Source organism: Plasmodium sp. gorilla clade G2 (genome assembly GCF_900097015.1).
Source record: "Plasmodium sp. gorilla clade G2 genome assembly, chromosome: 14".
In the NCBI taxonomy this organism is placed as follows: Eukaryota; Apicomplexa; class Aconoidasida; order Haemosporida; family Plasmodiidae; genus Plasmodium; species Plasmodium adleri (nom. inval.).
In genome coordinates this window covers 429357-444694 of record NC_041706.1, presented here as the reverse complement: position 1 = coordinate 444694, position 15338 = coordinate 429357, and the positions used below count along the sequence as shown (strand labels likewise).

Genomic DNA, 15338 nt, shown 5'->3' with positions numbered 1-15338 from the left:
ACTCATGTATAATTATATATACATAAAAAAAAAAAAAAAAAAAAAAAATTTCTGCAAGTTAATAAATGACTCGGAAGATAAAGACCTTATTTTAAAAATAAATACACATAAATATATATATATATGTATAATTTTAAATGTTATAATATATACATATATTTTTATTTAAACTATATATTAATATTTTTCTCATAAAAAAAAAAAAAAAAGAAAAAAAAAGATTTCATTATATCTACTTATATAAATTACTATTGATATTAAAATATAGCCATTTAAGGGTATGCTGATATAAAATGTATATTTTTACATTACTTTATTTTCTTCATTTTAAATGAAAAAAAAAAAAAAATTTTAAATATCAATAAAATAAATAAAATTTATAAAATACACACATATATATAATATATATATATGTATATATTTAAGCAAATTAAGTAGATATATTGTAATATATATATCTATATAGGTACAAGTTTATTTTTAAAGTTTAAAAATATTTTGTTCATAGATGTAATATGAAAACAAATATTGAATTCGCCATATATATATATATATATATATATTTATTTATTATAAAGGATGGTCAGGATTTCGCCTTGTATTTAGTGTTTTTTTAATACACTAGTAAACATAATTTATTTTTTACATTTTTATATCATCTTGACCTTAAGTTTTTATAGTATGACATTTTAAGGATCCCTTATAAAAGAAATTGAAATAAAAAATGAAAAATACATATATACATAATATATATATATATATATATATATATTTATTTATTTATTTATATTTATCAAATAAAGTGTCACAAATTATATACCCACACAAATACATATTTGTATTTTTAAAGATCTGGAGGTATGTTAGCTATAATGTCCTTCAAATATGCAGATAATCTATATCCAGCCAAAACCATTTGGCTGTTTAATATTTTTTTTGTGTTTATAACAAAATATTGGTTAACTGAATATTGTTCATTCCTTTTTAAATCTGCCAAAGGAAAAAAGGAATAAATATTTTGTACTGCAATATCATGAGATTCATTTGCTATATCTTCAATATATTTTATTTTATCATGAGGTAAAATTAATTTGTTACCAAAATATTCTGGTGGATAAGAACTCATAAGATAAGTAGCATCTCTTTCTATATTTGTCATATTAATATTAGGCCACTGCTTTTTTCTCGTTTTAAATATATTGTCACATAAATAATGCAATTTATTTATTGATCCCTTATAATTAATAGAAATATCTGTACCACCTTTATCTCCATTTGGATAATTAGAATTAAAAAAATTGATTGCGTGTAAAGGTTGATGTAAATCAGCAAATACATGAATAAAAAATCTTAAATAAAAATTATAAGAATAATATGTTCCATGACCCAATTTTTGACGAACCTCATTTAATATTCTGTATATATGTTTCAATATGCCCATTGCATTATGCTTTCCTTTATGTGCTCGTAAATGATTAGATGCTATATTTATATTCATAGGGTTATAATTTAATTGCACGTAATGCCATTCATTAAATATATCTAACAATTCATTACGCCTAAAATTAAAGGAATAAGACGTTCTGTTAGGGTTGTGAGGTTTTATATTATCAGCCCATACAGAAGCTGTTATAGGATTATCAAAATGAGAATCATTTCCATTCTGAAATATTCTATTCAGTATCTCTTTTTCAGCATCGTTTAAATTTATATATGCTATATAACTTATTAGCATGTGTGGTTCATCTGACCAGCTAGCTATTATATTAACAAATACACTTATACATAATAGGAACCAAATTATCATTATATAATATTATATAATAAAATTATTAAAACTGGTGTGTACAAGGAAAATCATGTGATGGTATATTTAAAATGAGGAGAATTTAATGGAAACCAAAAAAAATATATAAATAAATATATATATATATATATATATATATATATTTATATATATCACATGGTTACTCCTTAAAGACATATATCAAAAGATATATAATTAAAGTAGACAATTTAAAAGTGTAATAAATTAAAAAAATATATACATTCTTGAAAAACTATTTATATGAACTCAACAAAGGGTGAATAAAAAAAAATATACGTAATATTATATGTATATATTTATATATGTATTTTTTTTTTTTTTTCTTATTTGATCAAAAAAAAAGAAAATTCCTTCTACGAATGTTAAATGACTAATAATATGCACATTTATATTTCACATTTCTATGATAGATTAAATATTTATTAGAGTGTTATAAGAAGAAAAAATATATATATAAACATTAGATTAACAACCTTCATTATAATAACGAACAAATATTTAATGTCTAATTAAAAGGAAGAAGGAATATAAAATTTATAATAACAAAGAATGTAAAAAAAAGCATGTGCGTGCATAAATATTCTACCATATAAATATGTATATTATAAAAATTATTCCACCTTACTGAAAAAATATTTTTATTTTAAAAAAATAATAATTTATCCTGTGGTGCATAAAAAAAAAATATATATATATATAATTGCATATTTTTAACCTTAATATTTTTAATTAATATTTCTAATTGTTGTAATAGTCTAATATGATCATAAATTAAAGAATAAAAAAAAAAAATTAAAAAATAAAAATTAAATAATAAAAATTAAAAAATACAAATAAATAAATGTTAATAAATATTATTATATGTTAAAAATATATGGTTCTAACAATATATATATATATATATATATATATATATATATGTGTATCATTTTACAGATTCTTTTATGATGGGTTATTATATGTTATATTATACAAATATTACAATAAATATGTAAGGTGTTTATTAAGGTAAAGGCATACATATATATATATATATATATATATATATATATATATATTTATTTATTATTTCTTTTTTTATAAATTATTTTATATATTTGTATTTATCAAATCGGGTGGTACATTTTCAATTATAATTTTTAAGTAGTGTGTTAATCTATAACCAGCCAAGACAATTTGTTCTGTCAACATTTCTTTAATATTATTTATTGCAAAATCATTTAGAACATAAGTAGTATTTTGATTTAATGTATCAAGAGGAAAATTCGAATAAATATGTTCAACAGCTAAATCGAATGTTTCATTAATAATAAAATCTATATATGAGAAATTATTAAATTCGGATTGTTTTAATCTGTCAGCAAAATAATCTTTAGGATATAATTCCATTAATTTTTCTGCTTCTTTATTAATAATATCAGATGTTAGATAAGGCCAATTTTTATTTCTTTCTTTAAAAATACTATCACATAAGTGATGTAAATTTTCTACTTTATCATTAAACATAATAAAAATATCAGTACCTCCACGATCTCCTTGTGGAAAATGTTTATTATAAAAACTTGATGAATGTAAAGGTTGATGTATATCTCCAAATATATGTATAAAATATCTTATTAGAAAATTATATGAAAAAAAGGTTCCGTGATTTTCTTTTTTCTTAACATTCTTTAATGATTTAAATATACTTTTTAAAATAGTTATAGCATTATCTGTTCTTTTATAATATTCTTTTTGATACATATCTAATTTTATATTTGTAGGATTATAAGGTATATTTACAAAGTGCCATTTATTCATTAACTCTAAACCATCAATTCTTCTAATTTTATTAGGGTAATTATAATGAAAGTATTTTATATGATCAGGCCATACTGATCCCAATACTGGATCATTAAAATCTTTATCTTCCTTATAATTCTTAAATATATGATCTAAAACCTTTTTCTCCTCATCATTTAAAAACTTATAAGCTATAGCACTTACTATCATATGTCCTTCATCACACCAAGCTGAGCATCTTTTGATAAATATAAAAATAAAAAGAGTACAAAATATAACGAAAATATTGCTCATTTGGAGTTATAAATACACATAGGGGGGGGTATAAAATAAAAAGGTTGACCAGTAAAATTAAAATATAAAATGTATATAAATATAAATATATATATATATATATATATATATATATATATATATTAAATATAAAAATATATAATATATATATTATATAAATACATATTAGCCATATATATATTAGTGCGCCCTTGAAAAATCTACATTTTTTTCTTTTCTTTTTATTATGCTAAAATTTATTAAAAAAACAAAAATTTAAAGAATAAAACATAAAACAAATACAAGTAAAAATATTATATATATATATATATATATACTTAATTCCTAAGACTTCAAATTATATATAAAAAATTAAAACAATAGAAAACAACATAACCTAAATATTGTTAAAGAAAATAAAAAAATTGAATTATTATATATTTTCTCTATTACAAAAAACAAGTAAGGTTTTTTTTTTTTTTTTTTTTTGTTTTTTATTATTATGCAACCAAGAAAGAAAAATACAATAATAATAAATATATAGAATAAAATTGTTTATGTAATAAGCATTATAATATATTTTATAGAAATTATAAATATATATATATTATTATCTATAAATATATTTTTTTAAAATATATTTTATTATTTTTTTATGTTGTTTGGTACGGTATATTATATAAATTATTTAAATAAATATATATATAACAAAAACATCTATATAAATTCTTCCTATTTTTTTTTTTTTCTTTTTTTTTTTTTTAATTACAAAAAAGAATAAGGATTTATAAATTTATTAAAAAAATATAATAAAAAAAAAAAAAAAAAAAAAAAAAGAACTACAAAAAATAAACCATTGGTTACGAGGCTGTTCTATTAAATGTTATTATATATATATATATATATATATATATATATATATTTATTTATTTATTTATATATATAAATATATATTTATATGCAATAAAAATATTTATTAAATATTATATAGAAATAAAGAAGGATCTACATATTGAAAGAAAATTAAAAAAATAAAAATATAAAAGTAATTAATAAAATAAAATAATAAAATTATAATAAAAATATTTATTCATATATTAAATATATATATATATTGATGTAATATTTAAATACATTTTTTTAAAGAAAAAAAAATTAAAAAAAAAGGAGAAATAAAAAAAAAAAAAAAAAAAAGATATGTTATTATAATATATTATAATGTACATATATATTATAATATATCTTTCTTATTACCCTATGTGTAAGTTATATATAAATTGTGCTTGAAAGTTTTTATATTCATAAAATAACAAAAAAAAATATAAATATAAAAAAAGAAAAAAGAAAATATAAATGCTTATGTTATAATTATAAAAAAAAAAAAAAAAAACCTTATTAAAATTCTTGAATTAATTATGTTGTATTCAAAAATATGCTTTAATGAATTATAAGAAAATGCCCTTGTTACATATGAGGAAAAAATATCAAGCATATAATAAAGAAAAAAAAATTATAAATATTAATAAAAAAATAAATAAACAAATAAATGGATAATAACATTTTATTATATATATTACATAGTCATATTATATATCAGAAGTGAATTTTAAAATGTATCTCTTTTTCCTCACCCTTTACATATATGTTCTAATATATATAATATTTAATAATATATTTGTATCATTTTGCAATTCTTATATTTTATTAAACAAAAACGACATCGTACCATTTCTTATAAAAAACAAGAAAAGGATATATAAAAAAACTACTAATGTATATTCCTCCCTTGATTGGTTAAATAAAAAAATAAATGTAAAAAGCAAAAAAGAAAAAATATGTTCTCTACCAAAATTATATTGGATAATAAACAACGAATGGAAATATATACCTTTTCAAAATAAAAAAAAAAGGAAATTAAAAATTTTTGAAAATGTTAATAATGAAGAATATTTGGAAGAGGTGGAAGTCAAAAAAAAAAAAAAAAAAAAAAAAAAAAAAAAAAAAAATTAATCAAAGGAAATAATGAAGTCATCAAAAGAAATAACGACATCAATATGGAATATAATAATAAAGATTGTAATAAAACACGTACTGTTAAAAAAAAGATGAAAAAAATTCCTAAGAATGTTTTACAAAATATAGAAGAAAATAAATGTTTAGATGAAAAAGAAAAGCATAAAAAAGAATTAGAAAACGAAGAATTTGATTTATTAAATTATTTTAGAATGGAAGAAAATTCTTTAAAAAGTCAAATAAATCCAGAAAAAAGTAAAGATATTATAAGAAGTGAACATTTTAAACAAATGATGAATGATATGAATATAAAAGAAGATGATGTTTTACAAATGTTGAAAAGGAGTGAAAAGGATGTTACACATTTTATTAATAAAAATTTAACATTAGATGAAATACAAAAGAAAGCACAAAATGATGATGAATATAATGAAAAATTATTTGATATATATATGAATAATAAAAGTATAAATTTTTTAGAAAATATTAATTTTAAGAGAATAGGGAAAAAATATAAAGATATTGTTATAGAAGTTATTGATATGTTTATTGATAAAAAATATAATTTTAATGAATTAATAAAAAATATAGATGAAGATGAACAAAAAAATAATTGTATAACTACATTAAAAGAAAACATCTTATTTAAAGATTTAGATGATGCAACTTTATTTGAAATTATAAAAAAATCTATTTTAATTGCATATTTAAATATAACATTTTCAAATGATATACATAATTATGATTGGAATGTACAAATAGAAAATTACATAACCACATCATTAAATACACAATATTATAGATTAAATGAAATATCGTATTCAAACAATAGCATAAATATAAATGTAAAATATATTAAAAATGATAAGGATCATGTAAACGACCATGAAGAAATTGAACATAATATAAAGGATTCAATAAAACAATATGAGCATAATAATAATTTAAATATCCTTTCTAATTTTAATATATTCATATATTTTACATAAAAATAAAACGGATAATACATAAATATATGTATATATGTATGTATTACCATGTTGAAGGGAAAAAATTAAAAAGGTTACATATATATATATATATATATATATATATATATATATATGTATATGTATATATATTTATGTTTATATTTATTTGTTTATTATTTTTTTTGTTTTTATACATTATTTTGATTTCTCATAGTATAATTTCTTCATAGCATCTATTTGTTCAGGGTTATAATATGACCAGCATATTATCCACCTTGTTATATTTCCACTGTATGATTCAAATATTCTATATTGCGCTATAGATACAGGTGGAATTTTTTTTTGTATATTTTTAAAAACAAAAGTTTGATTAAAATATAAATTTTCATTTATTATACTATTAAGAAAATATACTTGATTTTTTTTGTATTCATGATATAATCTCATTGAATTAATAATTTCCTTTTTTATTAATTTAACATTTTTAAACTTAGATACTAATGTAGTAAACCATATTACATTAAAAAAATATGATATACTTTCCTCAAGCATATTCATAATAAATTTATATTCTCCTCCCTTATTATTGTAATTTTGGGATGTATTAATAAAATGTGTATTATTAACATTATGTTCTTCTCCTTCATTTATAGATATTTTTAAAGATGTTATATTACCATCATTTATATTATCACCTACCTTTTTATTATTACAACAATGTTTAGAATTTTCTTTTTGGCTCTTTGTAATATTATATTCTTCTTCCTTTTCTATTTTCTGTTCTTTTTGGTTTCCCGTATTTATCGGACCTAATTCACTCGAAATAATTCTATCTAAATTTATGTTATGCGTTTGTATATCATCCGTATGTGTAATATTTATATGTATATTAGCTCCACGCATATAATCAATGTCACTATTATTATCATTATTATTATTATTACTATTATTATTATTATTATTATTTATGGTTCCCCCTTTTTCGTCTCCCAAATAATATACCACCTCATCAATATTGGCTTCTAACATTCTATATGGATTTTTATTTACCTCTTCAATAAACGTATAATATGGTGGGTTGCACATGGAAAAAAAAAACAAATCTGAATTATTAATAACGTTTTGAAAAATGTATCTTTTATTTGTTTGATATTTTAGGTGAATATCATTTTCTTTGTTATTTATTAAAATATTTATAAAACTATATTTTAAAGAATCAATATTTATATCCGTACCTAGAAAAGACCATTTATATATATTATTTCCTAAGAGAGGGTATATACAATTAGCTCCTACACCTATATCTAATACTTTAATTATATTCCCATATAATAATAACATATTGTTTTGTATTTTATTTGTATTATTAATATTTTCATTTATATTAGTAGTAGATATATATTTATCATTATTTTTAAAGTTTTTTAATTCGTTAATGTCTGTAAGATCAGCTAGAATGTGTATATAATTTACTCTCCCAGGAACACAAGGACAGAGAAATTTACCCACTTGATCATTTTGTAAAATAGTGTTTTCATTTTTTTTATTACATTGAAAAGTATATTTATTATATATATCATCTGTTTGTTCATTAATAATATTACTATTATTATTACTATTATTATTATATGTTATAGTAGATTCATCATATTCATGACAAGACAAATTTGTATTAATGTCATTTTTTAAATTTAATAAAAATGTATTATAATTTTCATATGATAGTAATATGATATTTTTCAAAGAATTTATATCTTTAAATTCATTTATAGTATAAATAAATTTATTAGTATTAAAAATATTATTATCCAAAATAATCTTATTTTGAATTTCATCATTTTTAATATAAGGCATATAAAAATTTAGATCATAATATTCTTTTAATATAGATTTACTCAAAAAATATACGGCAATTGATTGTTCAAAGTTATAGTATGAATTTGTAGACTTTTCATTTTTCTGTAAAAATAATTTTAAAAATGTATACTTTTTACTTAATTCAATATAATCAATATATATATATTTATGTATATTCCTATCATGCATTAAATTATTTTTTTCATTCCTCTTTGGGTTTTTTTTTTTTTTTCTATTCCTTATATTGTCCTCCCAGGTTTTTTCATTTTTATATTTTGAAGAATAGGGAATCTTAAAGTTTTTGCCCTTTTTCGTTTTATCCCCTTGCATTTCTTCTCACAGAAATATAATGACATAAAAAATATTTTGAATATATTATATATATATGAAAGAATAATACAAAAAAAAAAATAATAAAATAAAATAAAGTTAGATAAATATACATAAAAAAAAAAAAAAAAATAAATGAATGAATATATTTATAAATATATATTCGAAAGAAAGAAAAAAATAATAACATATAAATAAAAAAATATATTTTATATTATAAACTGGTCTCGTCCCTGTTCTATTCTTATTTTGAAGAAAGGGTATAAAAAAAAAAAAAAAAAAAAAAAAAAAATTAAAATATTATATATATATATATATATATATATATATATTATGTAGGTGAATTTATTTTTAATTTTAAATATTATGAATGTACAAATTATTATTCACAAAAATCGTAAGAATAATTACTAATAATAATTTTGTCTCCTTCCTTTGCTCCCATATGTTTGAGTTTTATATTTACATTTAAATCATTCAATAATTTCATAAAAACTTGGGCACTATCTGTTTTTGTAAAATTAAAAATGTTAGCTTGGTTTTCTAAATAATCTCCTTTTATTATATAAACTTGTTCATTATATTTATGAATTTTATAATGTAATGGTTTATAATTATCAGAATTTTCTAAGAGTTCAATATCTAATGCTTTTGGTAATGTTTTTATAAAGGTGTTCACTAAATCTTCATTATTATTTATATGAAGTGTAATAATATCATTAATAGTTTTTTCGACATTTTCCCCAGTTAATGCAGATAAATAATATATATTATCAATTTTTAATTGTTCTTTTAAATTATTTATATAAGTTTGAATGTCTTCTTTATTATCATATATATCAATTTTATTTAGAACGACTACTTCTTTTTTATTTAAAAATGTATTATCATATTGAACAAGTACATTTTTTATATTTTTATATATTTCCATAATATTACTATTATTTATATCAAACATATAAACTAAAATTTTACTATATTTTAAATGTTCTAGATATTTATAAGATATATTATTAATTTTTTTATCTAAATCTTTAATAATACCAGGAAAATCAATTACACTAAAATGGGTTCTTTTTTTTTCTATACCTGGATTATTATTTGTTTTCTTTTTCAATACATGTGATAGGTAAGTGTTTTTTTCTTCCTCATTTGGAATATTATCATTATTAATATCTTCAATGAAATTAGATTGATCATCATCATCTAATAAATTTAAATCATCATCATCATTATTATAAGTATTATTATTATGATTATTATTATTGTTGTTGTTGTTGTTGTTGTCTAGTTTATTACCATAATTATCACTATTAATATATGACAAAGCATCATTTTTATAACTCATATTTTCCAACTTATCATCATTATTATTTTTTTCAACCAATGGGTCCTCTTCACTGTAACCGATTTCAGGAATTGATTCTTCACATGATGACCCATCAAAGGTTATAAATTCATTATCATTTCTTATATCAGACTCATCCTGTGTCCTTTTAAACATTCCAACATTTGGAAATTTCGATGTATAACTATAATTAGCTATTTTCACATTTGCTTGAGTAATTTTATTTAACAAGGTGCTTTTTCCAACATTTGGATAACCAATAATACCTAAATCTGTAAATAAAATTTTTTTCAGATAAATTTTTTTTTCTTTTGTTTTTTCTCCATATTGACATACAAAAGGTATTTTTAAACTTTTGGTTCGATAAGAATAATTTCCTTTTCCACCTTTCCCTCCTTTAGCAATTAAAACCTTTTGGTCATTCATATAAATAAAATTAATAAATTCTTTTTGTTCATTATATATAATTGTATTTATTGGGACATATATATATTCATCTTTTCCATTACATCCAACTTGATTATTATTTAAACCTTTTCCTCCATTTTCAGCAGTATATAATGCTTTTAATTTAACACTTAAAAAATTATCAACCTTCTTATTACCAATTATATATATATCACCACCGTTTCCTCCTTTTCCACCTGAAGCATATTTTTTATTTTTTTTTTGTGAAAAAACAGTAAAACAGCAAATACCATCACCTCCATTACCAGCCTTTACTTTAATTACACACCTATCATGAAATTCATTTTTTTTTATCATCTTCTGCATACTATATAAAGTGCTCCTGTTATTTTCTCTTTTCCTTCTTTTGAATTTTGTACCTTTCATGTTATTTAAATACATTTTTCTTTTTCCAACACACCACCGATTAAACAAAACGCTTCCTACAATGGATTCATAATATATGGTAAAAATAAAAAAGATGAATGATATCATCATATTATAAATTTATTAAAACAAAAAATTAATTATTATGTTAAATATATTTAGAAATATAAATATATTACGGTAAAAAAAAAAAAAAAAAAGGGGCGGAAAAATAAATAAATATATATATATATATATATATATATATATTATATAACAATTTATATATATTTCTAAATGTATTAAATTTTATATTATATCACTTAAGAATAGAATTAAAAAGGGTGATACATTCTAAATATATATATATACATAAAAATATATAAAGTTTAATATACTTTTATAGTGTGCTTCTATTTGAATTATATTATATACATATTTTTTAATAACATTATTAATATATATATATTATTTAATTTATTGAACTTTTTTTTTTTTTTTTTTTTTTTTAAAGGAATATTTTATAATATCTTATTCAATAAATGTTTCAGTTATAAAAATTTCCAAAAATTAAAAAAAAGAAAAAAGGAGGTCACATTAAAATTTTAAAACAAATTATACATTTTAATATATATATATATATATATATATATATATATATATATTCTTATAAATATTTACACAAGGGAGAAACTGTATGTTATTATTCCCATGTGTATATTTATAAGGAACACAAAAAAAAAAAAAAAAAATATATATAAATATAGAAATCATCGTATAAAGAATAAACAAAAAAATATAATACATATATACCTATATATATATATATATATATTTTAATTTGTTTACTTTTTTTTATTGTATTATTTGTATTTTTTCTAAAAATTTAAAAAAATGATCAATATATTTCATATTAAAATTTGGATAAACTTTCTGTATATTTTTTACTTCATCAAATATATACTTTTTAATTATATTTTTAAAAGAATAAATTAAGGATGTACTTAATTTTTGATTATATAAAATGTGTAAAATATTAGTCCATACCTTTTTATTTTTTAACTTATCTTCCTTTTGATCATCAAGTGATATTAAAATAAAAATAGTTTTTAAAAAAAAGAATATATTAGAATTTGTATCTGCTTTTTGATCTATTTCATCATTTGTTTTTTCTTCATTTTTTATTTCTTCAATTTTGATATGTTTAAAAATTAGAAAGTTTATTAACTTTTCTTTTAATAAGTAAGTAAACAATTTACTCAAAAAGAGAACATTTTTAATATCCATATTAGATATATTTTTTATATAATTAATAAAAATCGTTTTTAAACTGAATATATAAATTCTATTATTGACATGAGATAGATTACATAAAAGTTTAGCATAAGATTCTTTATAATTTTTATTATATAAAATTATTTGTATAATAGTTTGAATAACATGTGGAATATTTTTCTTTTTCTTTAATACTGCTAATAAATTATGTACACATTCATCTACATCTAAACTATATTTAATAATTAAAAATATTCTTTTTGGTAATATCCCTTGAATTTTATATTTTTTAAGTAATTTATTAAAATGTGTTTCATTAAATTGTTCTTGATCTATTAAGTAATTTAATTTGTTAATTTTTGATTTATTTTCTATATCATTAATTTGATTATTTGATAAATTTGTATGTAAATCGTTACATATATTTTTATTTTTATTTTTATTTTTTTCTTTTTTTTTGCCTCCTTTTTTTTTCTCTTCATTTATATCTTGTATTGATATAGTATTAAAAACTTTTATAAACGAAAATGATATCATACCTTTTTTATATACATATTTATTTTCATATTCTTTTAAGACACTAAATAAAAATTCGAATTTATTTAAAAAATGAAATTTCATTTTTCCATTTTCTAAATCTTCAATATCTTTAATTAAAAATCTAAGTTTACTTTTTTCAAGAAGAATATTATTACATTCAATATATTGTTCAATTTGTTTTTTTAAATATTCCGATATATGCTTTAAATGTATATTATCATCTTCTTCCTTTAATTTCATTCCACATATTTTTAAAACAATAATTATATTATCTACATTATTTATACTCATATGTTCACACAATATATTGATAATATCTATTATGAAATCAAATTCGATATAACCAAAAGCATAAAATAAACTAAAACATTTTAATAAATTTCTGAATAAAATTTTAAAGTTTTGATATTTTTCATGTTCTTTTTCGCTTATTTTATAATTTTCTCCTTGTGAATTTGATAATATATTATTTTCATTCTTCATATTTATAGAATACATATCATTTACATTACATGTGGAATGTGTTTCTATTTTATTGTTCATTTCATTTTCTCTTTCTACCATCCTCATTAAATTTACGTTATCTTCATAATAATATTTAAATATAGCTATCAAATCTTTTAAAAAGTCATATAATATGTTTTGACATAATAAATTATTTAGCACACATATAATAACAACACACATACATATATGTATATCTGTTGTATTGACATTCTTAAAATATGTTGATACATGTTTTATTAAAATATTATTATAATATAATTTTAATTCTACATTATCTATATCATGAAAATATTTACATATATCATCAATAATACTTTTTATATTAAATTCAGATGTTTTATTTAAAGAACTCATTAGAAACTTTTCCATTTTCTTTATATCATTTTCATAATTAAATGAAACTTTTTTCTCTTTTTTTTTTTTTTTCTTAACAATGGAGTTATCATTATTTACATTATGATCTGAAGAAGGTTTGTCTAATTTTTTTTTTTTTTTTTTTTTTAATACTTTCTTATCTTTAACGTTATCTATATTATTATTTTGTAATTTATTGTGGGGTTGTTCCTTTTCATTATCTTGACAAAGATTATATTGATCATCTACATCATCTGCATCATCTGAAACATCATCATTATATTCATCATCTACATCATCTGCATCATCATCATTATATTCATCATCATCATTATATTCATCACCATCATTATATTCATCATCATCATTATATTCATCATCATCATTATATTCATCATCATCATTATATTCATCATCATCATTATATTCATCATCATCATTATATTCATCATCATCATTATATTCATCATCTTCATTATAATCTTCTTTTTCATCATCGTTACCTTTTTGAATTTTTTTTTTTTTTAAATAATTTTGAGATTCATTAAATATTACATCAGCCAATTTTAACAAGCTTGTATCAAATCCGTCCTTTTCTAATTCTTTTATAAGTTTTTCTTCATTTTTTTTATTACTTCCATCGTCATTTTTAATTTTCAATTTTTTTGATAAATACGACAATAAGTAATCGTCTCTTTCTTGTTCTTCTAAATAATTTCTTTTATTATTAAAATAATTAAATGATGAATTCGAATTATTGTTTAGTTTTATTTTCTTTTTCTTTTTTTTTGAATTATTTACAGATTTATTTTTGTTTATCAAATTTGTGTCTGTATCAGATAAGAATTGGTTTGTATTCGATTCATAGTTCCTATTAATTATAATTTGATCATTATTTGAGAAGGTAACTTGTTTTTTCTCTTTTTTCAAAAATGCCTTTTTTTTTTTTTTCTTGGAATACAAAAGTTTGTTTTTCTTTATTTGTTTTCTAGCCAATTTTCTAATTTCCTTTCGGCTTAAATTATTACCTACAAAAAAAAAAAAAAAAAAAATATTCAGATATTTTATATGTTTATAATAAAAACAAAATATACATATTTATACATTTTTGTTAAATGTAAATCATAAAAGGGAAAACAAAAAATATATTTATTATATATATATAATAAATATTTATAAATGTTCATTTAAATATTTTTATATTTTACCCTTTTTTTTAAATAGTTTCATATTTAAAAATAAATATATAAAAATTTGTCAAAATGACAAAATATAAAAAAAAAATTATGATACTAAAATATGAGATATAGAAATAAAATCTTTAATTTCAACATTTTTTTTACATATAAATATATATTCTTTTTAATTCTCTATAAATTAAAATGATTTATAAAAAAAATATAATCTTATTTCCAAATGTAGATATATATAACAATATATCAATTTG

At 18.3% G+C, this 15338-nt stretch overlaps 6 protein-coding genes across 6 annotated transcripts; 1 reads left to right on the top strand and 5 right to left on the bottom strand.

Moving 5' to 3' along the window:
* Positions 1 to 844: 844 nt before the first annotated feature.
* Positions 845 to 1807, bottom strand: PADL01_1411600 (p1/s1 nuclease, putative; the record flags this gene model as incomplete). Its single annotated transcript, XM_028684393.1, has 1 exon — positions 845 to 1807. One exon carries the CDS (start codon positions 1805 to 1807, stop codon positions 845 to 847), a length of 963 nt encoding a protein of 320 aa, XP_028540475.1.
* Positions 1808 to 2917: 1110 nt separating this feature from the next.
* On the bottom strand, positions 2918 to 3904 carry PADL01_1411500 (p1/s1 nuclease, putative; the record flags this gene model as incomplete). The annotated part of the gene is made up of 1 exon (XM_028684391.1): positions 2918 to 3904. One exon carries the CDS (start codon positions 3902 to 3904, stop codon positions 2918 to 2920), a length of 987 nt encoding a protein of 328 aa, XP_028540474.1.
* Positions 3905 to 5494: 1590 nt separating this feature from the next.
* PADL01_1411400 (conserved Plasmodium protein, unknown function) lies at positions 5495 to 6885 on the top strand (the record flags this gene model as incomplete). Its single annotated transcript, XM_028684390.1, is given in 2 exon segments — positions 5495 to 5884; positions 5902 to 6885. The coding sequence occupies 2 exon segments, from the start codon at positions 5495 to 5497 to the stop codon at positions 6883 to 6885; spliced, it is 1374 nt and encodes a 457-aa protein (XP_028540473.1).
* Positions 6886 to 7062: 177 nt separating this feature from the next.
* Positions 7063 to 9054, bottom strand: PADL01_1411300 (conserved protein, unknown function; the record flags this gene model as incomplete). The annotated part of the gene is made up of 1 exon (XM_028684389.1): positions 7063 to 9054. The coding sequence occupies one exon, from the start codon at positions 9052 to 9054 to the stop codon at positions 7063 to 7065; it is 1992 nt and encodes a 663-aa protein (XP_028540472.1).
* A 382-nt stretch (positions 9055 to 9436) lies between these two features.
* PADL01_1411200 (GTP-binding protein, putative) lies at positions 9437 to 11344 on the bottom strand (the record flags this gene model as incomplete). The annotated part of the gene is made up of 1 exon (XM_028684388.1): positions 9437 to 11344. The coding sequence occupies one exon, from the start codon at positions 11342 to 11344 to the stop codon at positions 9437 to 9439; it is 1908 nt and encodes a 635-aa protein (XP_028540471.1).
* A 726-nt stretch (positions 11345 to 12070) lies between these two features.
* On the bottom strand, positions 12071 to 15121 carry PADL01_1411100 (conserved Plasmodium protein, unknown function; the record flags this gene model as incomplete). Its single annotated transcript, XM_028684387.1, has 2 exons — positions 12071 to 14919; positions 15100 to 15121. The coding sequence occupies 2 exons, from the start codon at positions 15119 to 15121 to the stop codon at positions 12071 to 12073; spliced, it is 2871 nt and encodes a 956-aa protein (XP_028540470.1).
* Positions 15122 to 15338: the final 217 nt, after the last annotated feature.